Source organism: Myripristis murdjan, chromosome 12 (genome assembly GCF_902150065.1).
Source record: "Myripristis murdjan chromosome 12, fMyrMur1.1, whole genome shotgun sequence".
NCBI lineage: Eukaryota > Metazoa > Chordata > Actinopteri > Holocentriformes > Holocentridae > Myripristis > Myripristis murdjan.
In genome coordinates this window covers 5,051,769-5,070,696 of record NC_043991.1, presented here as the reverse complement: position 1 = coordinate 5,070,696, position 18,928 = coordinate 5,051,769, and the positions used below count along the sequence as shown (strand labels likewise).

Sequence of the window (18,928 nt, the reverse complement as noted above, 5' to 3'; positions counted from 1 at the left end):
GCCGCGCTCTCTCCGTGCTCAGCAGCCGTCCGCGGGCCCGGGTCTCCGTCTGAAAGGTATGTTTAAAGTTTTTTAAATGTGACTCTTTAACACTGAGAGATGAGCTGAACATGTTGATGGAGAAAACAGCAGGGTGACACCTTCACAGTGAGGCAGGGAGCCAGAGAGCGCTCACTCCATATTCATAGTAGACTGTGTGTGAAATAGATAAAACAATTAGTAAATGATATTTATTAATACAGATATGAATTGATTTTGACTTTGCATACCCTGTCATGTGTCAAACAGGTGTTCCTTTGTGTTGTGTTATATTGTGTGTTAACTGTAACAAACATCACACACACTTTAACTGGACCTATATTTAGACTTTACATGTTAGTGATCATTCTGTATTTAATAATTATGAGCTCTATACTGTAGTAGGCTAACAATGTTGCATACAGAAGTTTGTCACAGTAACTTGATGAGTAAGATGGATTAAAATTTTGACATTACAATTATTAACATTGGTAGAAAGTTTGGGACGGTTTACATTAAGTATAAACCCACTGCATAAATAACTGGAAATACTGTCAAAGTGTTTCTGTAATTGATAATTATCAGATTTGGAAAGAGGAACTACAAACTGCGACTCCGGTAGAAGCACTGTTACTTTGCTGATATTTGAGTTCTGCTGTACGGAAGTAAAACTAAAGAGGAGCTCATTTAAAACCTAAATTGGGTCTAAACGCGGCTCACCTCCGTACAGTGCAGCTTTTATTGGAAATATTTGAAATGACATAAAAGTGGAACCAACAAAGTAGAAGCAGGTTCCTCTTCTGGTCTTTGCTGAGTGGCGTTTTATTGTGAAAGGTCCCACAATCTGTCAGTGGCCATTAGTTCTCTGTGATGGATCTGATTTAAAATGCAAAAAAACTCGAGCAAAAAAAAGCCACTTAAGTAAAAGGAAAAATACTAAATAAGTCCACAAAAAGCTACTCAACTACAGTGACATGAGTAAATGTAAATTAGTTACTTCCACCTGTGCTAGTTTATCCATTTCTTAAGAGGTAAAAAGGTGTTTGAGAGGGTGTCATTCTACTTATTAGTCATCAGGCTCACTTCAGAGGACACACAGGTGTGAGGGGGAGATACCTGCCTCCCATCGCTTTACCAAACCACCTTAAAATCAAAGTGGAGTGCTCACCGCGGCTCGGTAAACATGAGCGCCCGTGGCCACTTGTTGGGGATCACAGCTAAAGCCTTTTTCCATCGCTGGCCATCAAACACATAACTCGCCCACTGGCCCGGGCACAGCTGGCCTGAACACTGCCTGTCCCTATCTGTGTGTGTGTGTGCGCTGTTCAGAGTTTAGATCATGATTTCAATCCTTCATACCTCACTCTTCAGCTATGCACAAACACACACACACACACACACACACACACACACACAGAGCAGCGGCCAACAGTAATATATAACTTATTATTATTATTTTTCACTGTTCTTTGTGGTGCTTTGACTGGCAGGGCTCTGATAGATCCCCTCCAGAGGATGTGTGTCGGCTTATCACTTCCTTCAAGGCTTATGTTCACATGCCACACACACACACACACATGCGCAGACACACAAATGTTATTGCCAACATTAGGTGAAAACTTTAGAATTCCACTTTTTGTGATTTTCGTGTTTTACCTTTACCTTGAATTGAAGGATGATGTGACATTATTCTTACTGAACATTTTTTCTCTATATTATATAGGGTTCTTTTCTCATCATAGCTGGAGTGGAGAGTGAGAATTTCATGTTTCAAGGTAGAGCTGAAAGTTTCTTGTGCGCCCACACGATCCTCAGGTGCTTTACATTTTCCTAGAGAGACAAGAGCGCAGAGGAAACCGAGATCTGGAGCAGGGAGGAGCTCAGTGTGACAGACACTCACTCATTTCTGCACTAGAGATAACTCATACATGTGCATATAATAATATAAACTGGTCAAAATGCACTGTTGCTGTGCAAATGTTGATGACTCAAATGCCTCTGTAGATATATAGCTGTCAAACTGATAAGCAAATATTGTGGCATGATTTGGGTAAACATATTAAAAATTAGTGGGTTGATGAAAGTTAGCAAACCACTGGAAAATTTTAACTAATTATCCAGTGTAGAAAAGCTTAAGGAACATCCAAAGCACACTGTTTCGTTGAAAAATATTTGAGAAGTCTTTATTATAACATGGCTAAGCATGGGTAAAAAAATGGGCTGCTGACCAATACATTTCAGCTGCAAGAGGCAAACCACTGTTGACTATGCAAATCAAAAAGCTGCAAAAAGATTTACAGGAGGTGAAGAAATCCATGCACTTTGACTTTTGGGATGCGACTCAAAGCAGATCAGTTGCTCTCAGGACAAAAAGTAAACGTCGGTCCTCGGCCGTCAGTCCTCTCAGATCTTATTCAGTGTGTAGACGTTGGCAGGGAGGAGACGGGCAGCACACACACTGATCCCATTTGCTCCAGCTGATAAACTCTTATCAACCTCAGGCACATAGATGCTTGAAAAAAACGAGTCCACCGTAACTCTTGGTGTGGATAAAACACTGGCTTTCAGCACACAGCGAGTTCAAGACCAAGTTCATAATTGAACAACTACACCGACATATTTCTAGATGAACATTTATACCAACATATTTGAGCTGCAAACTGCATCAGGCTGCAGAACACGCCCTGCTGGCAGCGGTGCAGAAAGTACGACAAAGTACTAAAAATAACTAATCTAACTAATCTTTTTCCAAACAGTAACTGTGTTAGCTGGGATCTTTTCCATGCAGTTAGAAAAGGAGGAGAGAACATGCTGCAGACTGCATGCTTTTAAAGGGGCATTACGCTTAAACTGAAGTGAGGACCTTGTGGAACAAGTGCATGATAGGATGGTTGAGTCTATGGTCCTCTCTTTTCTCAGCACTTATTCCACATTTTGCTTTCCACATATTGCTTACTGCTATTTATCATCTGTGTATACTGTATATTTCTTCTAAATTTGCACATTGACCTACATCTATGCACATTTTATACACCTATGCACAGGGGCGCCGTATATGGGGGAAAAGTTAGGACAATTCCAAGAGCCCTTGCCTGACAGGGGCCCCAAAAAATAGGTAAAAACTAATATAAAATTATTAAACCATCATCGAGTAAACATATATATATATTTTTCATGGGGCCCAAAATTCCTGGCAGCGCCCCTGCCTATGCACACGGTTTTTTGCACATTGCTTTTTGCACACTGTTGTACCTAGATCTCTAGTGTGTTGTACTTAGATCTTATTCTTTATTTTTTATTTATTTAATCTTGTAATCTGTGGATACTGCTGAAAAACTGCGAATTTCCTTCGGGATGAATAAAGTATCTATCTATCTATCTATCTATCTATCTATCTATCTATCTATCTATTTTTTGCCAGTTGAGTCTAAATGGTCCTCGCTCACATCGACCGCGCAGCCTTTCACGGTGTAGCTTTTATTGTGAAATTTGGAAATGACAAAAAGTAGAACCAACAAAGTAGAGAAGCAGATTCCTCTTCTCAACTTTGCTGACTGAGCTTTTATTGTGAAAGGCTCCACGATCTGTCACTGATCATCTGATTTAAAATGTAGTCAAGGACAAAACTCGAGCAAAAATGAACGGAAGGAAAAGTCAAATTACTGACTTTAAAAAATTCTCAAAAATGTAATTAGTCACTTCCAGCGCTGCCTGTTGGGTTTTCTGCCCTCGGTGTGCTCTATCTCTCTCTCTGGACTCCGGATGGTTGTGATATGATTGTGTGTTCCAGCATGTGCACACAGGCATGCATGTATGTATGTGTGTGTGTGGTGTGTGTGTGTGTGTGTGTGTGTGACAGAATGGGGCAGCTCATATCACCGTCAGGACAAAGACGGAGCTCCTGTTCTCCCAGGCGGGAAACGTCACTCTGCAGATAAAGCTGAACGTTTTGTACGCGCCAACATGGAAACGCCGTTCAGAGCCGGATTAAATACACAGATCACACCGGGCAGACTGTGTTCTTTGGGCCCGCCGATACACACACTGACGGACATGTCAGACATTTCCAGTAGGTCTTGTTGTTTTTCTTTGGAAAACAAAACACGCTTTGCTAATGATATGCAAAGCAGATCCAGCAGATCCAGTTGCCGCGGGGTTTGTCTGAATCTCACACACCTGCACCTTCAGCAGAGGAGTGCGAAAACACCTCTAGTGACAAACTTTGACCCGTCAGTATCATCAAAGTCAGACTTTTTAGGGGAGATGAACTTGAGATAAACACATTTTGAGTAGAGGGTAACATTAGTGTTATAGGAAACTTGAAATGATTAAAAATGACTCTGTCTAAATCTTGTTTTTCCTCTTATTATTATCAGTTTTGATGCCCGATGTAAGTCAGTTACCAACTCAGCAAAAACATCAGTTTTATCATGGTTATAATTATCTGACATGATCTGGAAACTTCTGTCTTTCTGTCTCACTCTCATGGCCGTGCTGAATAGCTTGGCCCACATTTCACACTCTTCCTCTTTGTCTGAGGTTTTTGCAGTGAATTACTGCAAAATTAATCACTGCAGAAACCTCACAGTCACTTACTCCCACTAAGTGAAACGTGTTCGTAGCACAAAGGAGTAAATGCTTTATAAATGCTCTGCAAAGACAAAAAAAAGACAAAAAACAGCAAAGTTAGTTGAATAGTGTGTTCCAGTAAGGGCACAATGGCTCTCAATGGTTTATCGCTGCTTTATTTTGTGTGATTATCAGTGATTTGGGGGGAAGCGTGACACTGGGAGCCAGATGATTAGTGTGCCGGGCTTTTGGGAAACTTTTCCCGAAACAAAAGCGGCATTGTTGGACTGTGGGCTCTGGCCCCGTATGGAAAACAAAGTGCCCTCCTCTCCTGCAGAGATAGATTGCCTTCCTGACCTGCGCATGTGTGCACATATCTGTGTGGTAACCTGCAATCTGTTTGTACAGGCTATACCAGTCTGATTGTGTGCTCCTCTCTCTCTCTCTCTCTCTCTCTCTCTCTCTCTCATCTCTTTGCTGACTGTAACCTGTTGCAGTGGCGGATTTAAGAAATTTGGGGCCCAAGGCAAAGGCAGGCATGGGGCACTCTGAAATGAGAAGACAACACACAAAACAGGGGCCCCGAGACGCACATAATACAATAAGCATTCTGCTGGCATTTTAGCGAAAGGATTTTAACCAAAAACATAATTAATGTGCGCAAATAAGTAATAACTGTATTAACCATAAGTGTATGAGGAGTTTTATGGGGCCCTCAGGAACTTGGGGCCCTAGGCAACCACATAGTTTTGCCTAATGGCAAGTCCGCCCCTGACCTGTTGCAGGACAGGGGGGGGGCTTTTCTCTGCTCGGCTTTCATCCTGGGGTCTTGGTGCTCAGGGGCGAGGCTCAGTTCTGTGTTTGGGCAAGCAAGACAAGACATGCAAGACGGACATGACATTTTTGGCTGTTGGACACCATTTTCACCTCTGTACGTCCACTGATTCGGTTCCTATGGGTAGCTTTTCATGTTAGCTTAGCATAAAGACTTGAAGTTTATGGGAGCCGTTAGCCTGGATCTGTCAAAGTGAAAAAGTAAGTCTAACTCCCAAGATTTGTCCTTCAAATCCAGTTGATGCCCTGTGTGAATAAGACAGCTTCAGAGTTCCTGTAAGACTTATTTTTTTCACTTTGACAGAGTGAGGCTAACGACTCCTATAGACTTCAAGTCTTTATGCTAAGCTAACATGAAATGCTACCCATAGGAACCGAACCACCGGGCGTACAGAGGTGAAAATGGTATCGAACATCTGGTCTCAGTCTGGGGAAGTCGGAAAAAAAGGGGGAGTTTGCCCAAAACGTTGGCATATTCCTTGAAGGGGCTGCTTTGGACCAAATTTGAATATTACAGTTTAATTATAGGGACGATATTCAGAGTGTTTGGTTTGTAGGTGAGGCATTGACGGATGGGGAACTTTAGACTGTCTTTGTTTTTCTTTTCTTTTTTATACTGTGTGTGGGCTGCATACTGTTTTGTTAAGGTGTTACGGTTTTTGTTGTATTTTGTTGGTTTGTACATCAGTTGATATGGCTCTGTGTTTGATATTATGTTGTAGGGGGAGGGAGGGTCTCTTGATATTGTGATGCTGGTGTGTGTGTGTGTGTGTGTGTGTGTGTGTGTGTGTGGTGGTCGTGAGTGTGTTTGAGGAGAGACGCAGTGGGTTTTCCTTGGATTTCTTATTTAATCTCTTTAAGATGCATGTGGTGTTTAGTTTTCAAAGGCTGAATCTGTATTTTTGGAGATGTTTTAATAAAGGTGTCAACAGTCTCTCTCTCTCCCTCTCTCTCTTGCTGTAGCAGCTGTTGGCGGACACTCCCTGCCCGTGTCCAGTTCCTGGCAGTGACACGGTTCACTGAGGTGACCGAGAGACTCGCAGCGGGACGGAGACAGACGACAGAGTCAGAGAGGAGGAAGGCTGACAGACTGAGATAGTGCGTCTGACACTATCACTCAAACTTCTGAGTAAAACGCCACTTCCCCATGCAGCGGCAGGGATGTTTGTGGCGAGAGTTTCCTGTCTCAGCCGTCCTGCCGTGACACAAGAGTTGTGCCGCGCAGTTGCACCAAGCGGTTTGGCAAGCACATGTTGATGTAAAGACGCTCGGGGCGGCGTGCGGGCGTGTGGGATGAGAGCAAAGCGAAGGCAGCAGGCAGGATGGATGAGCTGGTGGTGTACGTGAGCCTGGAGCTGCTGATCGCCTGCCTGGCCGTGGCCGGGAACGTCCTGGTGTGCTGGGCCGTCTGCCTCAACTCCAACCTGCAGAGCATCACCAACTTCTTCGTGGTTTCGCTGGCAGTGGCCGACATCGCCGTGGGGCTGCTGGCCATCCCGTTCGCCATCACCATCAGGTATCCCTTCATTTTTTCACCACAGCATCTGTCAGCCCCCTGAACCCTGGATGAAATCATTAATTAATGTTTTTTTTTATTTAAATTAATTATTAATTATTGTTTTTTATTTTGTCAAACAGCACAGACTCTTTATGTATGTGTGTATATCTATATTTGATTTGAGTTTGACTTGAAAGTTTTATTTTGAACAAGAAAAAAAGAAAAGAAAAACAACAGCAACAACAACAGACAATGAAATCTGTATCTATATCTATCTGTATCTATCTATATAATCTATCTATATCCATCTATCTATACACACACAATCACACATTTATGTATACATACATGTCTAGCCTGCATATATATGTAAACAACACAGACTCTTTATATATGTATATATATGTATATGTATACACATATTATATAGATATTAAAGTTAATTATGTAATTATATACGAATATACATGTATAATTTGTATATCTGCATATATTTGTTTAATGTGTTTTTTCTTACTTTTGTCCTTTAAAGGTCTTATATATCTATATCTATATCTATATCTATATCTATGTGTATATATACATATGTACATATAGATTAGTATTAGTATTTCTTTCTTTTCTTTACTTTCCAGGTAAAAGAAATGCCCATTCAACGGGGAAAAAAATAATTTTCACTTGTTTTTGAAAAGGAAAAAAAACATAATTTTGGTGCATTACAGGTTCCAGAGGATTAAATAAAACTTGTCAAACAAACCTGTCACTGAGCGTATGTGCTTCATAACAACCAGATTACTAGATTTCAGTAGAAACAATGAAATAATTTACTGAAGTGTTGATGTGTTTTGTCTTCTGGTGGTGTTTCCGTGCTCCATCGTCTCCGCAGCACCGGCTTCTGTGCCAACTTCCACGGCTGCCTGTTCATCGCCTGCTTCGTCCTGGTCGTCACGCAGAGCTCCATCTTCAGCCTGCTGGCCATCGCTGTGGACCGCTACATCGCCATCAAGAGCCCGCTCAGGTGAGAGGAGCAAAGTCACCTGTGCTGATCGCTCAGACACACACACACACACGACAACACATCAAGGGATTCTGTAGATGCTTTGGTTTTGTCAAATTAATCGTATATCATGTCTTCATCAGCTGGGCGTTAATTTGGACTTACACGGACTCAGTGCAACTTAAAGGACCACATCAGTACTTTTGAATGTTTGGACCATGTTTTACATTCCAACAATCCATTTTGCAAATCAGATGAGGGCACTACACTGCAAAAACTCAAAATCTCACCAAGATTATTTGTCTTATTTAAAGTCAAAAATGTCTTATTCCTAGTCAAAATATCTCATTACACGTAAAATAAGACATGATCACCTCAGAAGTAACTTGTTTTTAGACATTTGTCTCTTGTTTCAAGTGAAAATTCGCTTGAAACAAGTGAAAATTTGCTTGTTTCATTGGCAAAATTTGTTTCTTGTTTCTAGCTAATTTTCACTTATTTCAAGTGAATTTTCACTTTTTCCACTGGCAAATTTTGCCAATGAAACAAGCAAATTTTCACTTGTTTCAAGTGAATTTTCACTTGAAACAAGTGAAAATTGTCTAAAAACAATTTACTTCTGAGGTGATCATGTCTTATTTTAAGTGTAATGAGATATTTTGACTAGAAATAAGACATTTTTGACTTGAAATAAGACAAATAATCTTGGTGAGATTTTGCGTTTTTGCAGTGTAAAGCTTTCACAACATATAATCAAAATTGTTCCTTTTCAAATTTGAATTTTCTGAACAAAGTCCTCAACTTTCAGAAACCACACAGCTGATAACTGGAAAGCAAAATGTTTCCCTGGGGACTACTTTCCCTGGCGGAGGAATAGGGAGCGTTTCACTCTGTCCTAGTTTGAAAAAGTCCTGAAAAGCCAACAGTGCTGCTGCTTTTAGGAAAACTCATGTGGAGGACTTTATCCCGCTGATGGAAAACTGGAGTGAAGAAAGTGTGAAGGCTCTGAAAGTTCATGTTCATATCGTAGTGGAATGAATGGAAACCAGTGGACATACTAGAAAATCAGTTTTGAAATAAATGCATCTCCTTCGGCGACTACAGGATTGAACAGAGGAAATTTCCAAAACACAGATAATGGCTAAAAAACAAAAAAAAATCATTTTGTTTTGGTGAAGCTGGATGGATACTGGTTTACAACTATGATGCTCACACACACACACACACACACGCCACCTCAGGCAGTGGGGGGAGGGAGGGGCGCATTAGGTGTGAGAGGCGAGTAGCAAAACACATTGAATTATAGCGAGGTCTTATTCAATCAAGGCTAACGGGGCCGACAAAGACAGACGTCTCCACAGGCGTTATTGGGTTAGTGTGTGTGTGTGTGTGTGTGTGTGTGTGTGTGTGTGTATGTGTGCTGGTGGAGGGATTCAACTTGCTGAGGGCTTTGATCGGTATCGTCGCCGTTAATCAACACCAGTGGAGAGACAAAAACAGAGACAGGGCTCCTGGCACACACACACACACACACACACACACACACACACACACACATAAAACACTGCATATTTATGACCGTTGATTTCCCAGAGGGACATCGAAATTTTAACCCAAACTTTAACAACTAGACACTTTTTAGCCACGTTTACATTTACTAAGGATGCACTAGAAACCAAATCCATACTCAGCAAGAAACGAATAATAACTTTCTGCTGAATAAATTACCCTTCAAAACATTTTTCTTTTAGTTTGGCTTTAAATAATACATGCAATTTCTTCACAATCTGAGGTTACGTGTGAAGGATAACACTACTCTGGCTGTCTTTGCCATCCAGCCCTTTAATTTGAAGAGGCATTAACCCAGAAGCTACATCTTATCCTGCATCTTGTCCCCTGTAGAGGATGGAGATAGACCAAAAGAACCGAAAATAACAGACATGGTGAACAAAAAATGTGAATAATATTGTATTTCTTTTGATTTGCGGAATACAGAGTTGTTAGAGTGGGTTTCCTAAACCTATATAGTTTCAATAAGCAGGAATTTCAGTCCCTTTATATTTATTTGTAGTTAAAATCCAGCGATTACTTCAGGTTTAAGCCATGCCCACTTTTTCCCAAATCTGAACCCGAATTATCTTGTCCCAAAACAAATACAAATACAGATAGTGGTGCCTCCACACAACCCTAACATTTACATTTACATTTACATTTACATTTACATTTACATTTACAACGGGGATTTTCTGTGCCGGCTGGGCGGCTCGTGGCATTCAAACACAAGAAATCTGATGTTGAGCATCACTGATCTGACCTTTAAACAAGGATTTTCAATCATTAAAAATATAGTTGTCTTCATAATACGATTAATCATAATACATTTTTATTTATAGAGCACTTTTCAAGCACAGGTGAGAACAACAGCAACATCAAAGAATAGATGCAAGAGCTAAACTTTTTACTAATGTTCCAGTTTTTTCCCCTAATTTGCCAGTCGTCTTTTTTCACGTTTTGTGAGAGAAATTGAGTGAATTTGCTTGGGTTTCAAAGGGTTAATTGATTCCAGGTTTGTTTTTTTGTCCCTGACAAATGACAGAAATTCACGGTTTGTTCTTTTCCCCTCTTATCCTTTCCTTAAATCATCTTATTTTCTTAGGCATTCACTTTATTTTTTATTAAATGCTGTTTTTTGGCCTTTTCACACCACAGAACATTTTATTAGACCTGCCACCGAGCCTGGTGGACTAAAAAAAAATTATTCAGCAGGTGGTAGGTGCTAATTAAGGATGCACTGATATTAATACCAATATCAGTGTTTTCCAGTATTGAGTCAAATTAGATAATTCAGTTGTCGCTGTCATTTCACTATGAGCCAAATCTGCTGACTCGTAGGTGATAATGCTGTGAACTTTATTTGAACTTGATTTCCACAGTAATTTGCTCTCCAACACCTGTTTGTCTGTGAAGCCACTTAACCTGCAGCTCAAATGAATTTCTCTGAGATACATTTATATCTTATCTTATTTAAACTCAATGTTTTTTTTGCTCTTTTTCAAAACGGTCCCTTAGTCCTGCATCGCTCAGTGGAGGTGTGTGTCTCCACCTCGTCTGAAATCTCCGGCCTCATGACGAGAGCGCTGATATAAATTTGTTTTTATTGCGTGATGTTGTCAGTGTATATATATGGCCATTTATTTTTAGTGCCAGCCCTCGAGGAGCTTGATAAATATTGACCACTGGGACAAAGGGACCGCACTAAAAACCACCTCGGTGTCCATCCGGGGGCTGACGGAACAACACAATAAATTCATTTCATCACAACCATCCAGCAGATGTCTGATTAGGGCTGTAAAGTCACATTTTATCAGATTACATTGTGTGCTCAGATTGCGATGCTCTAAATGCTGTTTGTGATGCAGAGGGATCTGCTTCCTGCGTGGTTCGCCTTTCTCTCTCGTTTTGCAGCTCACGACTTTCCCGATTTCTTTGCTTCGCTCGGTCGATTGTGTGTGTGGACGCCGTCGGCTCGATCAGACGGTCACAGCTGCATTCTTCACTCTTTTACCCCTTTACTCCTCTAGTAAGCTGCAGCAGGTGACGCATTTGCATAAGCAGTTGCATAATTGGTGTGTGTGTGTGTGTGTGTGTGTGTGTGTGTGTGTGTGTGTGTGTGTTTTATGTGCTTCCACTGGTGCCACAACCCTGGCACCAAAGACCAGAGGACTAATCATTCATTCAAAGTTCAAAGAGGCCTAATACAGTCGCCGCCACCCGGCCCTAAACACACCGCGGTCACATGACGGCAGCTTTGAAACTATGACGGCGTACCAGGGCCACTGCAGTGAGAAAAACATTAATCATAATCTGAGAAAAAAACTCAGAATTTTCAAGACTAAAGTTGCAAGATATCATATCAAGAGATCATAAAGTCAGAAATTTAAGAAGTTTTTCAGAGACAATTAAAAATGTGACATTCGAGGTTTCCCGTATATCATCAAAATGCACATGTGAAATAAGGACAAAAAAAAAGGATGACAGGCAGGTGATGACAGATGGAGAGCGAGGTGGCATTTATTTTACCGTCGAACGCTCCTTTGTTTCCCGTAAAGGAGGTATTTTTCTGTATTGAGCAACACAAATAGAAACGCTTTCATAATTCAAATAGATCCTAATATTCTCCTTTGTTGACTGTAGTACTGTAATACAAACCTACAGTTTTAATAAGCTCCAGCTGATGTGGCAACAAAGTGTACCGCCGGCTAAATGCACACCGGGCAAATAACAGCTCAGCAGCAATCATGTTCAAATTAATTAGCGCTGAATATGAACACAGTATCGAAAGCAGCGACTAAACCAAACAGTCGGTACGGACGCTCCTGGCCGACGGGACGGAGGGAACAAAAGGAAGCTGGTCAGAGCAACAGAGCAAACACAGTGACGGGGAATAATGAGCGAAGCTGTCGGCCTCGCAGGCGACTGAGCTCACCTGCAGTGCCACAGGTGTGCCTGGTTACTGCCACAGGTCATATGGTCATCATTAATACGACGGCATTTTAGGGCCATTGTACAGGTGGGGGTAATATTCCATTAAAAAAAAAACAAAAAAAACTCAGAGATTAAAGTTGTAAATTTAGGAGAAAAAAATGTATATATTCTCTGAGATTATAGTGTTAAATTTATGAGAAAAACTCACAGATTTATGAGAAAGAAACTTGAAAATTCTGAGAGTATCAAAGGACACATTTGCAAGAAAAACTCAGATATTCTCCAGTTTTAAAGTTGTAAATTAATGAGAAAAATTCACAAATTTATGAGAAAAAAATAAGAAAAACAGTTTTTCTGTTTTTTTTTTTTTTGGTCAAAGAACCAAGAAGCAAGAGCCAGATTCAGTAAAGTGAAGTGATGTGGTTCCTTAACACCACAAGATTTTTTTTCTCATACGTTTGTGAGTTTTTTTCCTTGTATATTTACCACTTTAATCTCAGAGAATATCTTCGTTTTTTTCTTGGAATATTCCCCGCACCACCCCAGTATAAATCTGTTGGAACAAGGCAGATTACCCACTAGGATCAAGAAAATAACACTTGATTCAAGAAAAGTTTCATCAGTAATTTATTTATTAATATGTGAAGCACTAAATTTAAATGACCACATATTTCTCACTGCCTCACGCTGTTCACGCTGATCTTAACTAAACCAGGTGACTGTGATCTCTCCCTGTCTTCCTCTCATGCTGTCAGGTACACCAGCCTGGTGACGGCGCAGAGGGCGAAGGCCATCATCGCCGTGTGCTGGGTCCTCTCGGTCGGGATCGGCCTCACACCCATGATGGGCTGGAACACAGGTGAGCAATTTAAAGAACATACTAGAAATATGTAAATGTCCATCTCTTAACCCAGGGGGAGCCAACCATGAGCCATGGAGGGTCGAAAGGCTGCAGGTTTTCATTTCAACCAAAAACTCCACCGGGTGATTTCACTGATCACCTTCAGGCAGAGAGGAAGAACCAATGAACGAAATCACCTGGTGGAGTTTTTGGCTGGAATGAAAACCTGCCGACTCTTGGCACTTGGCACATGGTTGGCCACCCCTATCTGTTAATGTGTACATCAGTTTAAGATAGACAAGACTGCACCAAGGATTTCTGTCTTCCTTGCTTTCACTGCATCTAGCATGCTCTTACTGCTAAGATGATTTTTTAAAGGAAAAATAGAGCTTAAAGAAATACTTTTTCTGACTTCCCCAGACTGAGACAAGATGTTTGATACCGTTTTCACCTCTGTACATCCAGTGGTTCAGGTTTTATGGGTAGCATTTTGTGTTAGCTTAGCATAAAGACTTGAAGTCTATGGGAGTCGTTAGCCCAGCTCTGTCAAAGTGGAAAAATAAAACTTACAGCAACTCTGAATCTGTCTAGTTTGCACGGTTTATCATGTGGATTTGAAATACATATTTGAAATACTTAATATTTAGTAATGACAGTTTTGTTTTTCTACTGCATAAAAAACATTGAATTCATGACTCAAAGTGAGTAACCGCTGGCTCGGCCCTGCAGGCGTGACCACCAGGAACAGCAGCAGATGTCATGAAGGCCTGACTGAGTGCCTGTTTGAGGAGGTCGTCACCCTGGACTACATGGTCTACTTCAACTTCTTTGGCTTTGTGCTGGTCCCCTTGCTGGCCATGCTGGTCATCTACGCCCACATCTTCATGGCCGCGCGGCGCCAGCTCCGGCTGATCGAGCTCAAACTCGCCCACGTGCCCGTCCACAGAGAGGGCACGACGTCCTCCGGCTCCTCTCGCTCGACGCTGCAGAGGGAGGTGCACGCCGCCAAGTCGCTGGCCATCATCGTGGGTCTGTTCGCCCTCTGCTGGCTGCCGCTGCACCTTATCAACTGTTTCAACCTGCTGTGTCAGGACTGCGAGCGTCCGCACATATGGGTCATGAACATCGCCATCATCCTCTCCCATGCCAACTCCGTCGTTAACCCTTTCATCTACGCCTACCGCATCCGGGAGTTCAGACACACCTTCCGGAGGATCGTGCATCGACACATCCTGCGGCAGAGGGACAGATGTGGCAGTGGGGTCGGCGGCGGCGGCGGTGATAGGTCGGCCGGCAGCAGCAGTATGATGCGGACTCCCTCCCGAAACAGTATGGCGGAGGCTTCATCGTGCGGCACCATGGTAAATAGCTACGTTGTGGACTCCGGCCCAGACCTGAGTCCGCCTAAACCCTCTCATGGAGCCTCCAGCCGACGGACAGCGAGGCTAGATGCTGCTCCAATCTGCAGCATCGCCAATGGACACCATGTCGGGGATTGCACCCCGTCACCCTCGCAGCAGGAACCCTATATCATGTCATTTTCTGCAGACGATGAAGTGGAATCCATTACGTATGTGGAGGGAACGACAACAGTTTTGGAGGTAAAAGACAACAGAGGCGGCATTTCTTTTGTGAACGTCCAGCCTCTCTCCCTGACACACAGCGGCCCGGCCCGCCCTGCAGAGCTCACAGAGGTCTCATGATGGAGGATTTCATTCACATAATCTATTTTTGTTGATGAGCTTGTGTGTATTACAGACTAACTGTGGACTCCTGTGTGTATCATACATTAATGTGGGACCAACAAAACAAAACAACAAATCGCATCATCTTCAGACCAGCATCTTCAATTTTCAGATGTTTTATAACGGAATAAGAAGTGTTTATAGATGGTTTTGTAATGAACTGGATAATTTTCTGTGTACTTGAGCTATGTCCCTTTTGAGTTGTTGTTTTATGCATTTAAAATAATTATTTTATAAAAATACATTGTGCAAACTTTGCAGACTTTTTATAATGACCTCAGGTCAGGAAAGAAGGAATATAGAGTTACTTTGATTGGTACAGGATATATGGACTCCAAAAATCACCACGAGGGATGCACCGATTGTGAAGTTCTGGGCTGTTACTGATACAGATGGTTAAAATAACAATTTGGCTGACAGTCGATACTGATACCAATATTTTTTTTTTTTTTATCTGAACTGCTTTAAAGACTTTTAGGATCCTCATTATATTATGTTTGACTGAGCACAAATTGCAAGACTACATTTGAACACATCATGATAAGATAACATATTACTTTATCTTTGCCCATTTTTACTGAATAGACATTGAATGCATCATCATGTAAAACCTCTGATAACGCTGAAGTTGGATAGTGTGGATAAGGACGCAGCTCAGCAAGAGCTCAGTCTCTATGACCCTGTTCAAACTTGACCGCAGATATTGACAACAATAATCAATAATATTAGTGATACTAATGATAAAATCCCTGAAAATCCCCTTTTGTATAGACCCTTTTCCTCTGATGTCACGCTCAGGGTGGGAAGCTCAAATGTGTGTTTAAGTTTTACTGCTGTGTTCCAGGCTGCATCTTCTATAAACGAAGGGAATCTGACAAAACTTTATCGTTTTACTGCTTCCCGACTGATGAACAACTGAAAACACAGTGGAGAGTAGAAATCCAGAGAGACTGCAGATCATATTTCAAGATGAAACAATGTGTTGTTTTACCCTGAAATATGGCCCGATTTCCTTCCAGATTTTTACCATCCATTATCTTTTTAGTCGCTGATCAATTGGGAAAAAGTGAAATTAAAATGTTTTGTCAGATTCCCTACATTCATAAAAGACACAACCTGCAATGCAGCAGTACAACATGACATCAGAGCAAAATAACCACTGTGTGAGTCTGGTCTGTTGGATCTCACGGAGGATGTTTGCCTTACCCAAACACATTTTTTTTCATCAACAAACACCATTTGTCTCGAGCTCTTGACAAAAACGGACTGATAAATAGCGATCAGTGTCATCGGCGAATGTGATCTTATAGCCGATACTGATATTCCAGTCCAATAAAATGAGCACTTTTCTAATCACTACTGTTACGTTCTGTCTCCTGTAATGACCAAATGCTCTGTTTGTCGCCCTGCTCTTCTTCAGATTATAGCCACAAACACCAAAACCTGCAGAAAGCATGTGGATGTTTACAGTCAATCATATGGAGACTTGAAGGGCCAAATCTGACAAAAAGTATAATCAAAGGAATGTATTCTACCTGTATCTGTGTCATTACAAGACAATATCTATCTGTATACCTATCTGTAAAAAAAAAGAAAAAGTGCATTTTCTTTTCACTGTCATTTTGTGCATAATAACCCCCCACCCCCACCCCACAGACACAATACCCTATCAAGTAATCTGTATATTTGAAACTGTATCAATTTTTTATGTTTTAGGTTTTTATGTTTCATGTTTTTATGTTTTATAAATCAGAGAATTAAAAGTCTTACATAATTAAGTTAGTTTTTTTTAATCAACTTGAGTCAGTGTCAGTGTACACTATATTACCAAAAGTATTCGCTCACCTGCCTTTACTCATACTATGAACTGAAGTGCCATCCCATTCCTAACCCATAGAGTTCAATATGATGTCGGTCCACCTTTTGCAGCTATTACAGCTTCAACTCTTCTGGGAAGACTGTCCACAAGGTTGAGGAGAGTGTTTATAGGAATTTTTGACCATTCTTCCAAAAGCGCATTGGTGAGGTCACACACTGATGTTGGTCGAGAAGGCCCGGCTCTCAGTCTCTGCTCTAATTCATCCCAAAGGTGTTCTATCGGGTTCAGGTCAGGACTCTGTGCAGGCCAGTCAAGTTCATCCACACCAGACTCTGTCATCCATGTCTTTATGGACCTTGCTTTGTGCACTGGTGCACAGTCATGTTGGAAGAGGAAGGGGCCCGCTCCAAACTGTTCCCACAAGGTTGGGAGCATGGAATTGTCCAAAATGTTTTGGTATCCTGAAGCATTCAAAGTTCCTTTCACTGGAACTAAGGGGCCAAGCCCAGCTCCTGAAAAACAACCCCACACCATAATTCCTCCTCCACCAAATTTCACAGTCGGCACAATGCAGTCTGAAATGTACCGTTCTCCTGGCAACCTCCAAACCCAGACTCGTCCATCAGATTGCCAGATGGAAAAGCGTGATTCATCACTCCAGAGAACGCGTCTCCACTGCTCTAGAGGCCAGTGGCGGCGTGCTTTACACCATTGCATCCGACGCTTTGCATTGCACTTGGTGATGTGTGGCTTGGCTGCAGCTGCTCGGCCATGGAAACCCATTCCATGAAGCTCTCTGCGTACTGTACTTGGGCTAATCTGAAGGTCACATGAAGTTTGTAGCTCTGTAGCAATTGACTGTGCAGAAAGTCGGCGACCTCTTTGCACTATGCGCTTCAGCATCCGCTGACCCCTCTCCGTCACTTTACGTGGCCTACCACTTCGTGGCTGAGTTGCTGTTGTTCCCAAACGCTTCCATTTTGTTATAATAGAGCTGACAGTTGACTGTGGAATATTTAGGAGCGAGGAAATTTCACGACTGGATTTGTTGCACAGGTGGCATCCTATGACAGTTCCACGCTGGAATTCACTGAGCTCCTGAGAGCGGCCCATTCTTTCACAAATGTCTTGTTTCACAGTCTGCATGCCTGAGTGCTTGATTTTATACACCTGTGGCCAGGCCAAGTGATTAGGACACCTGATTCTGATCATTTGAATGGGTGAGCGAATACTTTTGGTAATATAGTGTATTTTTTAGTCACCTTGAGGATATATGTGGATAATTTTGACAATATGTGCCTCAATAATACTTTATCTTTCTGTTGTTTTCACTATAAAAATGGCTGAGATACCAAACTGTTTGTGCCATAAAACCGTCTGTTGTGTAAAAGTCTTTCAAAAAGTCATTTGTCAGAGGACTGAATGGCGACGGGACAGGCGAGGTCGCCCGATTGATTGGATTTGATAACAGCCAAGCAACATTTACCTCCCGTTGCCTCAATAAACAACAGGACAGATACGTCAAAGACACTAATTTACACAACAGACTTATCATTTTATCTATTCAAATGTGTCTGTCAGTAATGTGGCTTCATGTGTGGCTTCCTTGAAGAGTCACAGTTGAACGCATAGACATCGTGTAAAACACACACAGACATGCAAACATGGTACACACACACACACACACACACATACATCACCACATGCTATTCACCAAGACGTGTTTACAGAGCACAGTCTCAGCGCTGACGCCAGGCAATGAGCCCTAATGCAATGGAAATCAAATGAAGGTTGGTTTGATGATGTCTTTTATAATGCCATTATGCTTTCCCTGTCCTCGTTAAAAAGCCCCTCCGCTGTGGGAAAGACCTGCATTAAGCAACATTTAGTTCCCCTGAGTAATCCTGCGCAGATACTCCAACTCTAATTGCTCTTAGCCCTCATTGTGTGCGGGTATGAAACCGATTTATGTTTATTCAAAAAGGATTCATGACAGCCCACTTCATTGATATCGTGCTCGGGCATAAAAATGAAGGAAGTATGCAGGCAATTATATTCTAATACGTGATGAGCTTGGGATGAGGCTTATAAAAATGGATGATTCAAGCCTTTAATCTCTACA

The 18,928-nt window shown here is 41.8% G+C and overlaps 1 protein-coding gene across 2 annotated transcripts; it reads left to right on the top strand.

The window, feature by feature from the left end:
- Positions 1–15,102, top strand: adora2ab (adenosine A2a receptor b). 2 transcript variants are annotated; one of them, XM_030065936.1, is made up of 5 exons: positions 1–56; positions 6,388–6,937; positions 7,806–7,937; positions 13,157–13,260; positions 13,972–15,102. In XM_030065936.1, the coding sequence occupies exons 2-5, from the start codon at positions 6,744–6,746 to the stop codon at positions 14,943–14,945; spliced, it is 1,404 nt and encodes a 467-aa protein (XP_029921796.1). In that variant the 5' UTR covers positions 1–56; positions 6,388–6,743; the 3' UTR covers positions 14,946–15,102. The 2 variants fall into 2 exon arrangements, with proteins under 2 accessions (XP_029921796.1, XP_029921795.1); XM_030065935.1 differs by having other exon boundaries at positions 13–56; positions 6,385–6,937.
- The last annotated feature ends 3,826 nt before the right edge of the window (positions 15,103–18,928 follow it).